Genomic DNA, 18,799 nt, shown 5'->3' on the forward strand with positions numbered 1-18,799 from the left:
CATGTTTGTACCGATGTACTGGAATCGTAGAAGGTGCTTGACACGCCTCAATATCGATATCGATATCGACAATGGTCTTGAAAGTGTGGAAGAAGACGCGTTGTGTCGCGTAAAAATAAAATACAATTCCCATCAGCCCTGCGCCTGCGCCCCAATACAAACCCGGATGTGTTTGTGGCTCGGCGGCGCCGGAGCTGTGTTTACTTCCGGACTTCCTGTATATGGCAGATCTGGATAACAGCAACGGCGACCTCGGGCAGATCTCATGCGCCATGAAGGCACAAGCGACAGCAGCTTCTCCGACCACATTTAGGATGGTTTTGTAGCCGAACAGTCGCTTTGAGATTCTTTAAGCAGCGAGAGGAAGAAGAAGAAAAAGAAGAAAAAAACAGCGGAAGAAAAGTAAAGCTCATTGCTACCTTTCGCCTGTACGCCAAAGTCAATGCGCTCCATCTTCCCAGTGCTGGAGCTGCTCTACCGGCACTTTCTAAACGCATCAGATCTCTAAACCAAAGCGATCAAAGCCAGGAGCCATCGAGGAGCATCTCCTGGAGGCTATCAGAGAGCTTCCGGCTCGTGCTGCTTCACCTGGCGTGAGAGAGAGCCAAGAATCAGAAGAGGAGAGGGGAAGGAGCAGTGTCCTTCGACCCCCTTTCCATCAATATGGACTGGTTAATGGGGTGAGTACTGTTTAAGACCAGAAAGAAAGAAATGACCTTGTATGGCATGCAGTCAAGCAGTGATTGTCTTGATTCTTGAGGAAAAAGGAAAGAAGGGTGAAAAAACATGGGGTTCGTTCCAGTCACATAAACCAGATTCTTCACTATCCTCATTATTCTTCCTAAATCTAACTGTCTGCTTATTGGCTCCAGTCCCCTCCACCCCCACCTCCTTGTTCAAATAAACAAATACTAAATGGGGCACTTTGCATTGCAAATTTCCCCTCCCTCCCAGGAGAACCCATGGTGGTCCCACACCTGTCCCATCTCAATTTCCAATCAAAATCTCTCACTGCTCACTTTCCTCACCTCCCTTTCTTCTCTTTCCATTCGCAGACAGATGTTCACATATCAGTCTTCTCAGTTCTCAGTTCTCCAACGTACACTTGATATACTGCACCATTGTTTTCTCCTTCGTGGATCATTTTTATCTTCTCATGATGTAGATGCTTTTGCAATCGGGCAGCTTTCAGGTCTTTCCGGGTGTACCTAATAATTTGGCCTGCCACTCCTAATGACAGCGACCGAGACGGGCATTGCAAAAGTTAGATTTCTGCCTTCGGGTAAATTTTTTGTATTGTTTGTCACGGTCGTTATAACGCCTGCAGGGTGATTTGGGTGGGGTGGGAAGGTAGCAGGTGTGTGTGTGTGTGTGTGTGTGTGTGTGTGTACAGGTACGCAGTCGAATGCTGAATAGGACTGAACCTCACTTATAAGTGATGCAGGCGTTTGTTTACTTCCTAGACGAGTGAGCGAAAGCATATACTTGGATATAAACTGTATAACTGTTTTTCAAGTTTAGTAAGTGCTTGTTTTTTTTTTTTTTTATTTACTTTTGATGCCATGAGCAGCCATGTTGATATGACATCATGAAGAACTGGAATTTTGATCGAGAAGAGCCATTTCTCTGAGTGGGAATTGTCTGTTTGTCTGGTTTAGTCTAGTCAGTGTTTAGAAAGTCTGGCAAAATGCAGTAAACACCATCAATTACCATTTATATGTGTGTGTGTGTGTGTGTGTGTGTGTGTGTGTGTGTGTGTGTTACAAAAGCAAATAAATAATACAAATAAATAAATATAAAATGGGCGAAATTAAAACCTTTAATGCAGCACACATTTATGTCTGTCTGTCATTCTGTCTGCCTGTCTGTCTGCCTGTCTGTCTCTCTCTGTTTGTCTGTCTCTGTCTGCCCGTCTCTCATTCTTTGTTTGTTTCTGTCTTTTTCTGTTTCCCTGTTCGTTCTCTCTCTCTCTCTCGCTCTCTCTCTCTCGCTCTCTCTCTCTCGCGCTCTCTCTCTTGCTCTCTCTCTCTCTCGCTCTCTCTCTCTATTTGTTTGATTTACTTCTAGTTTAGGGATAGACAAAATGTAGCCACAAATGCTCATCCGTGTCTTCTCAATCCGTTTCTCTTCCTTTTTCCGTTTCCCTTTTCTTTCTGACCTGCTAATTGACCGCAGCGTTATTGTACTTCACCTGCACAGAGACGTGCCTCAAGAGAGACGCAGGAATGTAACGGAGCCGCATTTTCGTACCGTTTTCCCCTCCAACTCCAAATCTGATGTTTTGTGAAAGCTGATGAGAAATAAACCCACTCACAGACACGCAAATATTTGACGGGTTGTACATTTGCATGTGTTTGTGTGTTTATTCTTCCATTGAACGCTGACAGTCTCGTTAGTGTACACACCACACCCGGAACGTGAGCGAGCGCGATTAACTGAAAGGAGATTGAGTGATTAGCTTGAGATCGGTGTGTGTGTGTGTGTGTGTGTGTGTGTGTGTGTGTGTGTTAGAGTTCAAGTGTAGAACATGAGAAGTCAAAACTACTACAAGGCAATGATTAGCAAATCAGAACAATCCTGCAGATTTCGGCTCCCTAATGAGGAGACACTGTCGAGGAAACTCTTTAAAGCGCCATGAGAAAGGAAACCTAGAGAGAAACCACATTCCTGAAGAACACATGGCCCGGGTTGCGTCACAATAAATCATTAGTGAGCAGTTATGGAGGATGCAGGGGCATTTGCGTCCCTATTTGCTGTTATAAGAATCTCTACTGTTCTGGGTAGATGTTTCACTAGATTTTGTAGTGTATTTGTAAAGATTGGTGCTCATTCAACTACAAGGGTTTTAGTAAACTCAGGTACTGATGGAGGTGAGGTGAGGTGAGGAGTCTTGGGGTGCAGTCAGCGTTCCAGTTCATCCCAAAAAGATGTTCAGTAGGGTTGAGGTCAGAGCTCTATAGCAGGAGATCTTCCACTCCAACTCATGAAAGCATATCTTCTTGGAGCTGGCTTTGTAATGCTGGATCAGGTCTGGGTCTCTTAGTTCTAGTGACCGTAAAATTCTACGCCAGAAAGAGAAACAGGCAATATTTCACCAAGCAGAGCATTCTGTATTTACTTTCATTTTTGCCCCTGGTGCGTTCCTTTCCAGTACAGTGGTCCCCCGGAACTCGCGGGGGTTACGTTCTAAGACGCGAGTTCTGAAATCCGTGAAACCTGGAAAAGAAGGGTGTCCCAATACTTTTAAGGGCATAACTTAAACCATGTTTCGTTATCAGTATGGGAATCTCCGAGATTTGTTTTGGTTTTGTCCGATTGAAGATCACCTATTCCTGCCATTCGGACGAGCGTTCACTTTCTATTTGCGCGTGTTCAGACAGCCGTACGGTCTCTAAGCTGAAGGACGCACTTTAGATGCAGCGTCTCTCCCAGGCGCGAGTTGAAAGCCCCACTCCTGAGTCTATCTTCCTCTTCCCAGAACTGAATTTGATGATGGGTTAGACGAGTGCAGGCGGACACAGACATAGTCAAGTACAGGATGTAATGATTTACTCTAAATAGCGGTCATGTGACTGGAATTTGATTCTGTGTGTAGCTTGCGTGCGAGACACACTGTTGGTGGTTTCCAGAGATAGCAGCAAAAAAGTGTTTTTTATATTATATATATATATATTATATATATAATTTCTAGGTTTTTAAGCCAGAGAATCCATAAAAAAAAAGTTTGTATATTTCATTATTGCTGCTTGATGCAACTTTCTTTTTGTTTCGTGAACAGCATCATGAAAATCGCAATCTGCAACCTTACTCATGCAGGGCACTCGCAGACACCTACGAGTGTGTCACTGCGGTTGATGAAGGAGCGAGTGCATGCCATCCGTCCCACCCAGAGAGCACAGACAGCTTTGCTCTATTGGACAGCTGCCCACGGTTAGCTGTGGTGGTGTCTACAGGATTTGAACTCGCCGTCTCTGCATGGTGGAAAGCGTGAACGCTTTTCTGTTGGCGTGAACGCTTTTCTGTTGCACCACTCGGCAATACTCGCCTGTATTTCACATTTTTAGTTACTTTATAATGCTTTATATATGTCTGTCTGGGTATCTGCGCACCTAGCCATCTCTCTGTTTTCATTTGAGGTCTGTACCGATTCCTCGAGTAGTTAGAATACAAAAAATCATTGAGGCAAATTATTTGTTTAGTCCATTTAATTGCGTTTCCTTACGAACCGTTATTGCTGACACACCACTCGCTAAACACAGAAAACGCTGCAGAATGAAAAATTAAGGATCGAGGAGAAAACGGCGAGGGGCGAAGAGAAGATTCATCTGGAAGCCTGTTTCCGAAACATAAAAAAAAACATTGAATTAATAAAATCACATGGTATCAAACTAAGCCATCGATCCCTGGAGTCTCTGTCTAACAATCAGCTGTGGAGGAGACGGAATAAGAGATGAAGCAGAGGAGGCCTCGATCATATGCCAACAGCTTCAAAATTCAGGCCGACACCATGGTTACATGGTGGATGCACCATGAATGTTGAATGTTTACGAGAAATAAAGTCGCAATTGCGAGACAAAATTGGCCTTTATAGATTCAGGGCAAAGAAAATGACAAAACGTTTCCAAAATAAATTTCATATATGTGTCTGTGTATCTGTGCATCTATCTGTCTCGGTCTGTCTGTCTGTCTATATTCATATGTATATGTGTGTCTGTCTGTCTGTATTCATATGTGTCTGTGTATCTGTGTACTTACCCGTCTTGGTCGGTCTGTCTGTATTTACAGTATATGTGTCTGTCTGTGTATCTGTGTACCTGCTTGTCTCTGTCTGTCTGTCTGTCTGTCTGTCTGTCTGTCTGTATATAAATATGTCTTGCTGCTTTGAGACATTGTCCATTGTAAAAGTGCACTGCAAATAAAAAAAATTATGAAATGTGTGTCTGTGTATCTACTTGTCTCTGTCTGACTGCCTGTCCCTGTGTTTGTATGTCTTTTTATTGCCCCTCTGTCTGTATATCTGTGTGCTTGCAGTGGCCACCTTACCTGCTTGTCTGTCTGTCTGTCTGTCTGTCTGTCTGTATACCCATCATTGTATTTGTATGTCTTCATGCCTGTGTCTGTAGATCTATGCCCATACCTCTCTGTCAATCTGCCTGTATGTCTTTTTGGTTCATCATGCTACCCATCTACCTACCTGTCTGCCTGTCTATCTGTCTGTATATCATCGTACCTACAGTGGCCACTTTGCCTGCTTGTTTGTCTGCCTGTTTGCCTTCCTGTCTGTCAGTCTAGTCCAATAACTCTGTTTGTCTGTCTATATATCTGTGTACCTACTTGTCACTGCTACCTATCTAGCTCTCTGTCTGTCTGCTTGTCTGCATCCATCCATTATCTTTGTCAATATTTACTTGTCTGTATATCAGTTTTTCAATTTGCTTGTCTGTCCGTCTAACTTGCCTTGCTTTTGTCTGTCTATATGTCCATCTGTCCATATATCTGTTCCTACCCGTCTCTGAATGTCTGTCTATCTAGCTATCTGTCTGTCTTTGAATTCTTTGTAATAATGAACAATAATGAAGGATAAAAGATGAGATATGCGTTTGCGGTGTACTGATTCATGAGCAAGTCTGATCTTGTCACACGCCATTGCTCGTGTACGTGAACACACCTCCCTGTTTAGTCTTCGCGTCGCTCTGCCGGTCAGCCGTCATGTAGTGATCACACCCATGTGGTTCCTACCCAGGCAGCCTTTTCCAAATTAACCCTTCAAATGAACCCTCTATTGCATGAATTGTCTAGGTTGCAATATTATTTAGCGTTTTTTCCTCAAACTGTAACTTAAGGACCCAGAAGTGCGTTTTTTTTCTATTTATGGAAACCGTAGCAGCCACGTGAATGCTTTTGCTGTTGGGTCAGCGTGCTTCATGTTTGCTGGGCTACATCTGAACCAGTGTTTGTCATCAGAAACTTGAGTAAAGGTCACATCTTGGCGTTGTGACCAAATATCTGCAAGCGTGTCTCTGTCAGGGTCGAGGTTAAGCACTAGACACGTGCAGGAAGCGCGTGTTGAGCTATTACGAGTGTTCTAGCGCAGTGTGCTTAGGGTCGTTGTCTCGCAGCATGACCCATTTTCTTCAGAGATTCAGTTCACGGACAGACGTCCTGAATCTTTTCTTTAGGATTCGCTGGAATAATTCAGTCTTCATTGTTCCCTCCTGGCCCAGATGCAGCAAAACAGGCCTAAACGATGATACTACCACCACCAGGTTTCACAGACGGGATACGGTTCTCATGCAGTGCTTTTAACGTTTCTCTTTTAAATAAAAACGTACTTTTTTTGGTATTGCTTATTAAAGAAATAGCCTTTTGGCTTGTCCATATGATCTTGCAGGTAGGCAGCGCAGTCTTCTTGCAAGCCTACGATGCACATCATCATGTTGTTTTCCTGATTTATTTAAATGAATATTAGGAATGCTTATGGCTTCTTTGTTCTTTAAATAAATCAGTTCTCACTTGCAACTATCGTCTAATTGTTTAAAAACGCTTTTAATTTTACTTCTAATTCGAGGGTTACACATACTTTTGGCACACACAAGAACAAATCGAGTCATTTTCCTCACTAAATGAAGAACAAAGTTTAAGATTTAATCGGGATCTTTGTCTTTTTTTAAGGACTTGTCGGAAACATCTCAAGTTTTAGGTCACGAAACGAAGAGACTTCAGAAGGGTTCACAAACTTTCAAACGCCCTTTAAAATACCAAATCTGTTCCAAATCCATCGCCTTGATTCAATGAAGTCATCTGTGTTTTTTTCGAAACAGTCAAACAGCACTTGGGCGTCCTTGATTTTCATGCAGGCTGTCACTCATCAGTCAGAAAACTCCTGCTTGTCTAGCGAACTCAATAAACCTTTGCACTTCTCAAGCACAATCGATCAACCTTAGCATCGATTCTGCAAGCGTCTGAGTACCAGAATCTGGAGCTCCAAACGTCTGGAACGTTGTCTGACATGTCACTCTCCCATGAGCGATTTGGTTGTCGATTTCTGACTGTAGCATGTTCACCGAGCCATTCACTGAGAACTCCTGGCCTGGTCATGGTGTGAGGAGGCTTTCTGGAAGATACCATTCTCATCAGGAATGAAATCTTTCATCATAGGATAAAGTTGTTCAGTCTGAAGACTCGTGTTGAAGTGGAGCCAAGCCACGAAGCCATTAGAGATTCCTTATCATGTCCTCACAGGACCTGTTTTCATTTATATACGAATAGTTCATTAGTTGTTACTATTGAAATGATAATGCATTGATACGAAGCTGTGATTTTCCTCAAAGCTTTTTTTGCCTCAAAATCAGAATCGTGGATTCTAAATCCATTCCGATGTCCAATCAATATCAGTGACTGATTTGGAGAAAAGACTTGCAAACTGCTTAACTTTCCATCACTGTTATTGTAAAATTGCTTGTCAATTTTCTGCCAATCTATCCCTGTACCTGTCTGTCTGTATACCTGTCTACCTAGCTGTCTGCTACCTAGCTGTCTGTCTCTTTGTCTGTCTCTTTGTCTGTCTCTTTGTCTGTCTCTTTGTCTGTCTCTTTGTCTGTCTCTCTCTCTCTCTCTCTCTTTCTTTCTCTGTCTGTCTGTCTATTTGTTTATTTATCCCTGTACTTGTTTGTCTGTCTGTCTGTATATCTGTCTACCTAGCTGTCTGCTACCTATGTCTGTCTCTCTGTCTGTTGTCTGTTTGTCTGTCTGTCTGTATATCTGTCTACCCAGCTACTTATGTCTGTTTCTCTGTCTGCCTGCCTGTCTTTCGGTCTGTCAATCGATCCTTGTACCTGTTGGCTGTCTGTCTGTATATCTGTCTACCTAGCTTTCTGCTGTCTGTCTGTCTGTCTGTCTGTCAATCTATTGGTATCTTCTACATATCTGTCTGCTACCTATCTCCTTATGTCTATCTCTCCATTCGGGTGTCTATTTCTATGATTTTTCAAAATCATAAACATCTCTGTCTTTCTCTCTATCTACCTACAGTGGCCTGTTTGTCTATTTGTCTGTCTATTTTTGTGTGCTTTTTTTTTTTTATCTGTATGTCTTTATATCTGTGTATCTGTATACCTTCAGAGTTTCTGTGTTTTTATAAATCTCTGTCCAAATATCTTCGTACCTACCTGCATTAGCTGGTTAGTATTAAAAACGAATGATGCCTTGCCGAGTATTAGATGAAGCTCTGTAATAATTAGGATTTATATGGAATCTAATGAATATCGTGACTAAAAATGTCTAATCCCCTCATCGCTCATACAGCTTAGTTACCGTTCCTCGACCAGCATTACTGAGAAGCTCCATCTCTAATGACTCCGTCCCACCCGAGAGCTGCGTGGACATCTGATCTGAGCATATCAGTGGTGTCTGACACCGGCAAGTGCGTTAATGCTGAGTGATGATCTGGCTGAACGAGTTCTGTTTAAAAAAAACATGACGAGAACACGGAAATTCCTGCAGTGCAATCTGCTGAATAAAGTGGGACTTCTTTAGCTGACTGGCAGGACTGGCTTCCTGTTTTGAACACATTAAATGTTAATGAATAGACATGCCCTGTCTTTAAGCTCCCTAGTTTACAGCTGATTGAGCATGAGGGTGCTAATACTTGTGTGACTTATTCAGATTGGTAAAGTTTAATGCTAAACGAAGCACGTTAATATGCATGTACATGGTTGCACACTAATAGCATATTAATTTAGTATGACTTTTTTCATCATTGTACTTGTACAGTGTAATTTTAGATGGTTTGGAGTATAGATTTAGTAAATTAGTATAATTGGTTTTAGTTTGTTCCCTAATATTTTAGTAGGCTACTTAGTAGAGTTTGATCTGTAGCCCAAGTATAATAACAGAGTATGTATGTACATGACTGAGTATGTGGGTTGGGATTCTACCAAGTGCAGTAGTAAAGTATGGAGGTCAACCAATGGTGGATTTAACAATGCAAAATCAGATTATTAAAATGTCCTAAAAGGAAATGAATATGAATGAATAAATATAATTATATTATAAATAAAAAATATAATACTGCGATTTCTCGCATGTACAAAACAAACAGCACGTAAATTCAGTGATTTGCCTCTAGAGGCCGCTGCCGTAATGATAGCGGACCGGTAGCTGGAAAAACTATCAGTATGGATTTTGGACAAAATTTCCAGCGAACTTTCGGTGCTAATAAATCGGCAAAATCGATTAATCGGTCGACCTCTAGTAAAGTATAAATAAGTGACTTGGGGTTTGACTTTGGTAATTGCAGTAGTAGGGTGTGTAGGTTAGGGATCTATTTTTTTTTTTTCAAGCAAAGCAAACGAAAATAAACGAAACCCAAAGAGAACTGAAAAGTGCAGAAGTGCTCTGGTCCTCTTGTTTTTTGTTTTCTGGGGGAAGGTTATGTGAGGGCAGGGTGGTGAAGTAAAGAAAAGGAAAAAAAAAACTTTACTTCCTGCTTCAAATAAAGCACCATGTCTTTTTAGAACACAGTGGAAAGAACACAGCCACAGTGTGTACTTTTAGCATCAATACACCTGCTTCTGTTTCTGAGGATGTGGTGACTAGCAAGCATCTTTCTGAGGGGCGAGAAAACACATTCTGTTTTACACTTTGCTTTCTTCAAAAAGACTAACTGTTCCAAAGGTACATATAAAATTCCAAAAATTACTTTGTCCTGTTATGAAATTTTAATAAATCTATATTTGAATAAATTTGAATAAACCTATTTCTATATTTGACTTTTCACTTACAGATCATTCAACTTTAATTATTGCTCACATTGAACATCAGAATCAGCACATCAGGCTTTGACCACAATGCGGTCATTCGTGCCAGAGATGGTTTTGGTTTAAGTGTTCCAGAAACTGTATATGTGAGATATTCATATACTTTAGAGTACAGCCTGTAAAGCAGGGGTCCCCAAAATACAGCCCTCTCCCACAATTGGAACGGCCCTTTGAACAATGCCAGAGACATATTTTAAAAAATTAGATTTTAAATACGTTTTACTCTTCATTTCTGTATTTGATGATAAAAGTTGTCTTTCAAACTTTTTTAAAATTACCCTCTGTTATTAATAGAGGTCAAGGAACCATTCGATTGAGTTGATTGCTGGAACTATCAACCATCTGCACAAATCCATACAGAAAATATAGTTTTTCCGGTTTCAGGTCAGCTGCCATTATGAGAGCGTTCTCTAGGGGGCGAATCACTGACGCCACATGCTGTTTGTTTTTACACGCGAGACTGCATGGAGTGCGCAATAATATATTTGTTATATATTATTTATTCATTATACAATTCTATTTATTAATGAATATAATTATATTTAATTAATTTAACATTTTCAATATTCAGTGCTTTTTTTTTTATTTTTTTATAAAATTCAGGACTATGTTACATGGAGTGTTATGTATGTTTGTTTTTTTCTAAATACATTTAGAATTATAATTAAATCTCCACAATAATATTAGAAGTCACGGTAGTCAGGCCCACGTGATTTGCTATTACAGACTGTAACCAGGCCACCATTAAATTTTTATTGTTAGAAATGATGTGGCCCTCAGAGAAAAAGAAATTGGGGACCCCTGCAGTAGAGTCTTCACAGAATGGAGTAGAAAACAAAAAACAATCTGTTCAGTGTAGGTGGGTGACTGGTGAGGGGTGGGTGACTGGTGGGGGGTGGGGGGTTCAAGGTGGAGTTCCGTGTTAATGAAAGAGAGCTGAGGAGAATGGATAATGTTTCAAGCTGACAGGAAAGCTAAGGAAAATCACATAAACACTCTTTACAGCTGTGGTAGGCAAAAAAAAATTATCTCAGAAGGTACAAAATGTCATAGCTGGAGGCAGATGTGCTTCAACTGCTGGTTTCCAAAAAACAAACTGGGCAGATGAAGATTGGACGCATGTTCCCTGTTCCTTTAGATTTATCTGCATCTACTTACAGCCACCATGTGATCCTCTTATTGGATACGCAGGTGTATGAGTGTTTTTAATAAAGCGGTGTGTGTGTGTGTGTGTGTGTGTGTGTGTGTGTGCTGAACAAGGATACCTCTGAATCTCTTTCTATTCCTTACATTCTTTCTTTCTCTTTTTATCTCAATTGCTTTCTCTCTTATCATGTCTATTATTTTGCATTTGTTTGTCAGCGTCTTTAAGGGTTTTTTTTCCCCCCTCTTTTTCCATGTCTCGCTTCTTTTTTTTTCTCTCCCACTTCTCTTCCCCAACAATCTTTCACGCTGTGAGCGCTCCATGTGTGTCCTGTTTGAGCCCTCGGCACTTCTCGTCTGGAACACGTGTTCCCGTCTCAGCTTTTTATAGAGCACAGCAGCCTCAGCGGCGGAGAGAGAGGCGGAGATTAGAGGAAGAACAATGGAGAATTTTGGAAGCGAGGGCGAGAGGGACAGTTTTTACCCAGCCTTCAGGAAGGGGGAGTCTAGGAATTTTTTAGATAGATCCTGATCACTGCAGACCAGGAACCATAAGAGCTACAGTTTAGGAGATGCTCTGACCCAGTCGTCTTGCCATCACAATTTGACACTCGTCAAACTCCCTCAAATCCTTTACGCGTACCCATTTTTCCACATCAAAAATGTACTTGCTGCCTAATAAATACCACCACGTAACAGGTGCCATGATGAAGAGATAATCAGTGTTATTCACTTCGCTGGTCATAATGTAGTCGGTATAAAAGTCTGAGGTCATCTGGAGTGGTACTGTTTTGGAGTCTGTGTGTTGTCGTATAGAGGAGAGACAGCTAGACTTCTTTGATTGAAAGATGAAGCTGATGAGGATTCTCACTTATTTTTGAAAGTCAAAGTGACTCATTCAACTTTCAGTGTCTGAACTGTGTGGTAAAAAAAAAGCTGTTGCCTTCATGTCTTCATGTTTACAGGAGCAGTAAGAATCTGCAGTATGTAGGTGGAGAAAGGGTAAGTCTAAGCTATTTTTTCTTTCCTCTCTCCAGACTTTAGGGTATCCATGTTCCATGTAGGATCAGCTACAGCAAAAGTGAGAGTTGCAAGTGGAGAAGTACAAGGATGAGTCAGGCAGGTACGGAGAGGAGCCCCAGCAGTGAAAGCGTGTCAGGATCAGGCTATATATTTTGACTTCCTTTGTCTGAACCTTGTACAGGATGTTCTAAGACGTCCAGAGCTGTTTTTTTTTACTTCCACTCCTGCGTTTTTAATCTGATCGCTTCCCTGCGCTGTCGCAAATCACGTGCGCTTTAATCTCGACGAAGGTGTGCTGTTGTGTAGCAGCAGAGTGCGAACAAGCTTTGGTAGGAGTAGGTCTCTAAATCCCGCCGGTCCTCAGCCGTTTCCGCCCACCATTTGGCAAAATTCAGTTGAATTTGCGTGGCACATTAACAATAGATGCCAGTGACGACACTGACGATCTCAGTGTCAAGAAAATCTTTTGAGGGCCTCTTGGCTTCTTTACTGGATAGTGGATTAGAGACCGTTGTAGAATGCAGACAGAAAATGAAGAATGATGTTCAGCATTAGCAGATTCTGGGAGGTTTTTCTTAAGTGAAGCAAATGGTGAGGCGAGTGCAGAAGCTCCAGCAAGAAGTAGAGCATCGGGAAAATTCATGCAAGTCACACATGTGATGTGTGTTTAGAATTGTCTGTCTGTCTGTCTATTTGTATGTGTTCACTTGATGTCTTTCAGTTTTGCATCATGTAATCTGCTGTGTTCAACCCAAAGCTCCTTTGGCCTGTCTGCATGTCTGTCTGTCTGTCTGTCTGTCTGTCTGTCTGTCTGTCTGTCTGTCTGTCTGTCTGTGTTCACTTGATGCCTTTCAGCTGTGCATCAAGTATTCTCTTGTGTTTGACCTGAATCTCCTTTGGCCTGTCTCTCTCTGTCTGTCTGTCTGTCTGTCTGTCTGTCTGTCTGTTTGTGTGTGTTCACTTAATGTCTTTCAGTTTTGCATCAGGTAATCTGCTGTGTTCAACCCAAAGCTCCTTTGGCCTGTCTGTCTGTCTGTCTGTCTGTCTGTCTGTCTGTCTGTCTGTCTGTCTGTCTGTCTGTCTGTCTGTCTGTCTATTTATCTATTTGTTTGTCTGTTTACTTTTGATACCTTTTAGCTGTGCATTATGTATTCCTATGTGTTTAACCTGAAGATCCTTTGGCCTGTTTGTTTGTCTGTCTAACTATCCATCTAGCTGTGCATCATGTAATCCGATGTGTTCAGCGCTTTTGGCCTTTTGTGCTCTCTCTGTGTGTCTGTGTGTCTGTGTGTGTGTGTGTGTGTGTGTGTGTGTGTGTTTCAGAAGTCCGAGCCAGTTGTGGAATGCGCTCCGCTTAATGCGAGTATAATCCTGCAGCACGGCTTTTGCAGACACGAATAGACTTCTAGATAACGAACAGACTAACTGAGAAATCCTGATCTCATTTTGCTTTTGTACCTTCGTGCAATCAGGTTGTTAGGAATGTAAAAGTTGGGAGTTATATAAGCGTTTCTGCTCCTCTAGCCAGTAAGAGGGTCTTGGAGTAAGAATTCTACAGAAGGAAAAACCTGTTTGTGTGATTTTCATCAAGTTTCAGAGTTTAAAGGGGTTAAAAGGTGTTGCCATGGAACATCCCCCTGAGTCCTGGGATGAACACAGGACAGTGTTCCTGATTGCAGAAGAAGTTCCTAGATACAGCTCTGCAGCATGAATGTGAAATAAAGGCAGGCCACTCAAGATCTTCCTCTCCAAAGCATATCTCCATGGAGCTCGCTTTGTGCACAGGGGCATTACCATGGTTCAAGTGAACGTAAAATGCATCCAAAGACGTCCTGTACAATTGTGTGCCTCCTGCTTTGTGGTTACAGTTTGTAGATGAACCACATATGGCAAGCAAGGTCAGGTGTCCCAATACTTTTGTGTATATAGTGTATAACCGGGCTGTTGAGGGTTAAAAGGGCTTTGTTGAAGCACCCATGAGTGGCAGCTTGTTGGTGCTGGGATTTGAACTCAATCTTCTGATGAGAAGTCCAACATTTTGACCACTGAGCTGCCACTTATCCTGAGCTGAGTTTACTTCTTTGATGCCATTCCCTGAACCCCAAGGACCTCAGAGTCTCACCCCAAGTTCATGAGAAGGAATGTTTGAGTTAGGTGCTTTTTTTTGGCTTTTCCTTGAGGTGAGAGATCAGGAATCACAAGATACATGACTTCTCTAGTAAGACACAGCATTACTGACTCTCTGGACTTCTGCACACTTCCCCCTTGTTTTGCATTAGTAATATTTGGTGTATGTGTAAGTGCTTACAGTAGATGGGTCGGATTGCAATCAAAATGCCACCCACTGGAGGAGAAGAAAAGATGAATGAGAGAACGATTTGATCTGACACAAGAAAATATAAAGAGGAATCTTCAATAGAGAGATGGTTTATTTATTGAGGTTATCTACCAGGGGGTGGGAAGATTCACCAATTCACATCGGCATAAATGTTGAAGGATTTAATATAAGTTTACTCACAAAGTAACTCACAAAAGTTAGTACACCCCTCACATTTCAGTAATTTAGAATATCTAGATTACTGGCACAATACTATAGAAATGAAACTTGGATATATTTTAGTGTATTCAACATGCAGCTTGTGTAGCAGTACAGATTTACTGTCCTCTGAAAAAACTCAACATACAGCCATTATTATCAAAATAACTGGCAATAGAAGTGAGTACACCCTAAGTGATAACAGCTGGATGTTGTTTTACCATTAAGAGACACACGTCCTATTCATCATGTTCATGTATTTGTCTGCTGGACAGTAGGTTTCATTTCTATATTATTGTCCCTCGAGAAGATTATACTGAAATAGTTGCTGAAATGTGAGGGGTGCACTCACTTTTGTGAGATGCTGTATATATTATTAGTAGATGCGTGTTACTTTAATTATTTACAAAGTGGCCAATATTTTATATGTAGATTGATTTCTCGAGCGTGTTCTCTCAGCAAAACCGCTGCTACATAAACATGAGGTATCACAACACTACAGAGACGAGGCGTGTTAACATGGCAGAGGTAGAGCTGCGTTTTTATTTGTTTTATTCTTTCCTGTTTGGGAAAGGGCCATGTGTTAGAAGTCAGAAGGCACTGAAATGTATGATTCGCTCTCTGTCTGAACCAAAGAAGTAAAAGTAAACTATCACTACATATTAATTGCATTGCATCATTTTTTTCCATTACATCATATTGCAATAAAACACATCACGGAATCGGATCGTACTGCATCATAATAGATCTTTAAAGTAATCTTTTCATTGGCTATGCTGGCTATCTGAAGAAATGCATTGTGGGAGCATGGATTTACCCCTACAATTGTCTAACTGTATGCTAAAAGTCTGCATTTTCTCTAAAAGTGGTCTTGCTCAGTAAAATTGTGTGTTAGAAATGACAATCCAAAACCCTGAGAGCCGGTGCAGACCCGTGAACAGCACTCAACCGCCTGTACTTTGACCTACAGTTTTATTCCAAGTAGGACAAGGTTGTATAAAATGATCATGAGTCAGCATCAGGTGTTGTCCATCCACTATTATGATTGAAATCATTTACTCTTAAAAGTGAAGCAATGTGTACTAATGGCCTTTAGAGGGCGCCAGATCTTCGAATTCAAGGCAAGCCTCATATGTTGAGTATGGTTTCTTCCCAGCATATGTGTGAAATATACTTTTATTAGATTGTTTGTTTACCTGCTTTCAAAATTATTATTATTTTTTTTCATAATTCATATCCCTAGCTTGAAGTTTTGACCATAGCGGTGGTATACGACAGTCCCAAGTGCACTTTTATGTTCTTGTCTAATGACTTGAAATTGAGCATGTCTGCCATCTTGGCTAGTGCAGGAGACAGGAAGTGGATGAGACGTGCGAGGAAGCAATGGGTAGAGGCACTCAGGAGGATTCCACAGACCGAACGTCTTTGAAGCGGCTGTTCCCAGTTGCAGGCCATGACTTATCACAGTGTTAACAGCAACTGGAAATGACCGAGCAGGAGTCGTTTCTGTTCCAGAAAGTATTGCGAATAACAAATGATGCCAGTTTGACAGTTTCTAGCAATAATTATCCCATTTTACGGTGTAGATTTCAAATATTTGCTATGAACAGTAAGAATAAAAGTGGGCTGAGTGAATGCATGGCAATACAGAAAACCTTTTTGGTCAAATGATTGCTCAGAGTAGACAGAGTTTTTTTCAGTGACTAGCGATTAGGGAGAAAAATGCTTGTGACATGATGAAAAAAAGCAATGGTTGCTTAGTCCTGACAATTAGCAAAGAAAAAAAGGGATTTCTGTGTGCAAGAATTACAGCAAATGGCGTGTGTGTGTGTGTGTAAGTGTAAGAGAGAGAGGTTTGCATCTTGATGATACAATACATTAATGGTACATATAAAGCAGCTGCCAATGCAGTGTGATTAGATTTTTATTTAATTCAACACAATGCGATTCAATGCAGTAAGTTATAAATGGTTCTTTTATTTTTTGGTTCAGACAGACATGGTCATTTCACACACAGGCCTTTGTAGTGCAAAAAAGAAGATTAAATAAAACCAAAAGTTATTTTCCTGTTCTGTCTCCTTAAAGATGCAGTTCTACCTCTGCCATGTTAATCTATATTCTATGTGACTCTCAGGACAGGCCTCGGTCTCCGTAGTGTTGATACGCCATGTTTACGTAGCAGCAGTGAATCGTACCATTACCACATACATTAACATACACATACACATATATATATATATATATATATATATATATATATATATATATATATATATATATATATATATATATATATATATATATATTTGTGTGTGTGTGTATAAGCAAGCCCCACTGTCTTTCCTTTCTAACATCTGGATTAAATGTAATAAGTGTAAAACTAAAAGACTTGCCCTGCACGGCTGAGTGTACAGCAGAGCGTACGTGTTTAATCCGATTCCTCCCTGTTGTTTTGCAGGGTGTGGAAGTCATTAGCTCGACTCTATATTTGGACCGGTGTCACGGTGAACATGCCGTGTAGGAGACAAGCTTTAAAACGGGCGATGGACGGATGAGCATTGCTTATTAAAATATCACCGCTGCGCTCTTTACACCACAGCTGAATACATGTTTTGTTTTCCATTTATTTTTTTATTTTTTTACGGCTGGCGAGATGTGTATTTCTTTTAGCACCAGCTTGGAGCACAGTAGCTCTGGAAGACTTTCTCTCCGTCACACACTCCAGTGTGTGTGTGTGTGTGTGTGTGTGTGTGTGTGTGTGGTTCGGTCAGTGCCGAAGCTAAATTTTGCAGTTTTTGGCTTTATAGCTCTGGACTGCATATTGGGTGGAGTTGTGGAGTAAAGCCACACCTCTAAACCAAAACCTCAGCCTCTGTTTTCAGGCCAGACAAAGTCTTCAGTGTGAAGGAACAAAGTCACAGTATGTGCACGCAGACGACATTCGATTTCGACTTCCAGTTCAGCAAACAAACAAAATAAATCTGATTTGTCCTTGTGTTTATAGAAGCAAAGCACTTGTTTTCGCCGTGTAAGCACACAGCGAGGGTTCGGAGCTGGCTGCTGTTACTCTTAGTCTGTGCTTAGTGTGTGTGATTTAACAGATCTAAGAAATAGCTCAGTTCAACTGTACAAACTATGATAACTGTGGATGGGGGCGTGAAAAAAATAGAAATGAGGCTTCGACATGCGTTTAGAGATAGTTGAGTGTTCTGGATTGACACTCAGATTAATTATCGTAATTGGATTGTATTGCCCGTGTGTGTGTGTGTGTGTGTGTGTGTCCTTGTCTTCACTTGTGTCTGAAATGTCCACTCCATTTTCTAGGTTGAATTACAGAGTAGAAAGTCTTTACTGGGAGTGAGATCTGTCGATCTCGGCACACTTGAAATGAAAAGGACGTTTAAAAGCCTGTATTCTCAGTATTTTTCTCAAGACGGCCAGATCATTGATTAATTCTGGATTATTTTGTTCAATTCCTCTTCACAATGAGGTTTAGAAGGGCTGGATCTTTCTCTCTGAATAGGTGAGGTGGTTATTTTTCTTTTTGGCCCATGGCTTCATGGAGGTCGAGGTTTTAGGTTTAGTTTGGGAATTTTTCTTTGCATGTACCTAAATCTATGCTATTGCAGTACTACATTGTATTTTTCATACCTCTATTATAAGTGACAACAGATTAAAAGTGATTGAACAGATTTTCTGCTCTTTCCTATACTATATACTAGGAAGTGTGCCGGCATTAGTGTTAGCGGTGATGTTCAATACGCTGTAAATGTAGATTTAGATTAGGCTAAATCTCTGCATGCTATCAGTATGGTCACAATGTTGGTGTCGTGACAACACGACACGGAGCTGAGGGTCTTTTAGAGATACGACAGTGTTGCATAACTGTGAGATAGGATCTCAGCTGATTAGAGTCCTCAGTGGAATGTTATGGAGAACAAAGACAAAACGTTGTAGGTATTTGGTCTCTGCGTCTGGTTTGTCTCTGGTTTGTAATTATTCAGGCCAACAAGTGAGTAGTTGAGGAAACAGTGACTCAAGTATGCCGAGTTGGTTTATATTTTTCGATTGGCTTTAAAAGGATTGTGTGGAAGGACCTATTTTTTACCTTTTTTTTTGCTTTTAATAAAGTTCATTACAGGGATACTTGGCTTTTTCCAGCCATATGTGGTTCTTAACCAAACAGTTACCACAATTACACAATCCTTTAAGATATCTTCAGATCAAGTGGTACTAATTCACTTTCCCTTCACTTGAACTGGAAGACCAAAACCTGTTC

General features: G+C 41.0%; 1 protein-coding gene across 2 annotated transcripts in view; it reads left to right on the forward strand.

The window, feature by feature from the left end:
* The first annotated feature begins 205 nt into the window (after positions 1–205).
* The window catches only part of mob2b (MOB kinase activator 2b), a 42,818-nt gene continuing 24,224 nt past the window's right edge, over positions 206–18,799 (forward strand). Inside the window, exon 1 of one of the 2 annotated variants that reach the window (XM_046863961.1) lies at positions 206–680. In XM_046863961.1, coding sequence (XP_046719917.1) covers positions 664–680 — 17 coding nt within the window. In that variant the 5' untranslated portion in view covers positions 206–663. Of the gene's footprint in view, positions 681–17,876; positions 18,044–18,799 lie in introns of those variants that run through there. The other variant, XM_046863960.1, reaches the window with a different exon arrangement.

This window comes from Silurus meridionalis, chromosome 13 (assembly GCF_014805685.1).
Source record: "Silurus meridionalis isolate SWU-2019-XX chromosome 13, ASM1480568v1, whole genome shotgun sequence".
Taxonomy (NCBI): domain Eukaryota; kingdom Metazoa; phylum Chordata; class Actinopteri; order Siluriformes; family Siluridae; genus Silurus; species Silurus meridionalis.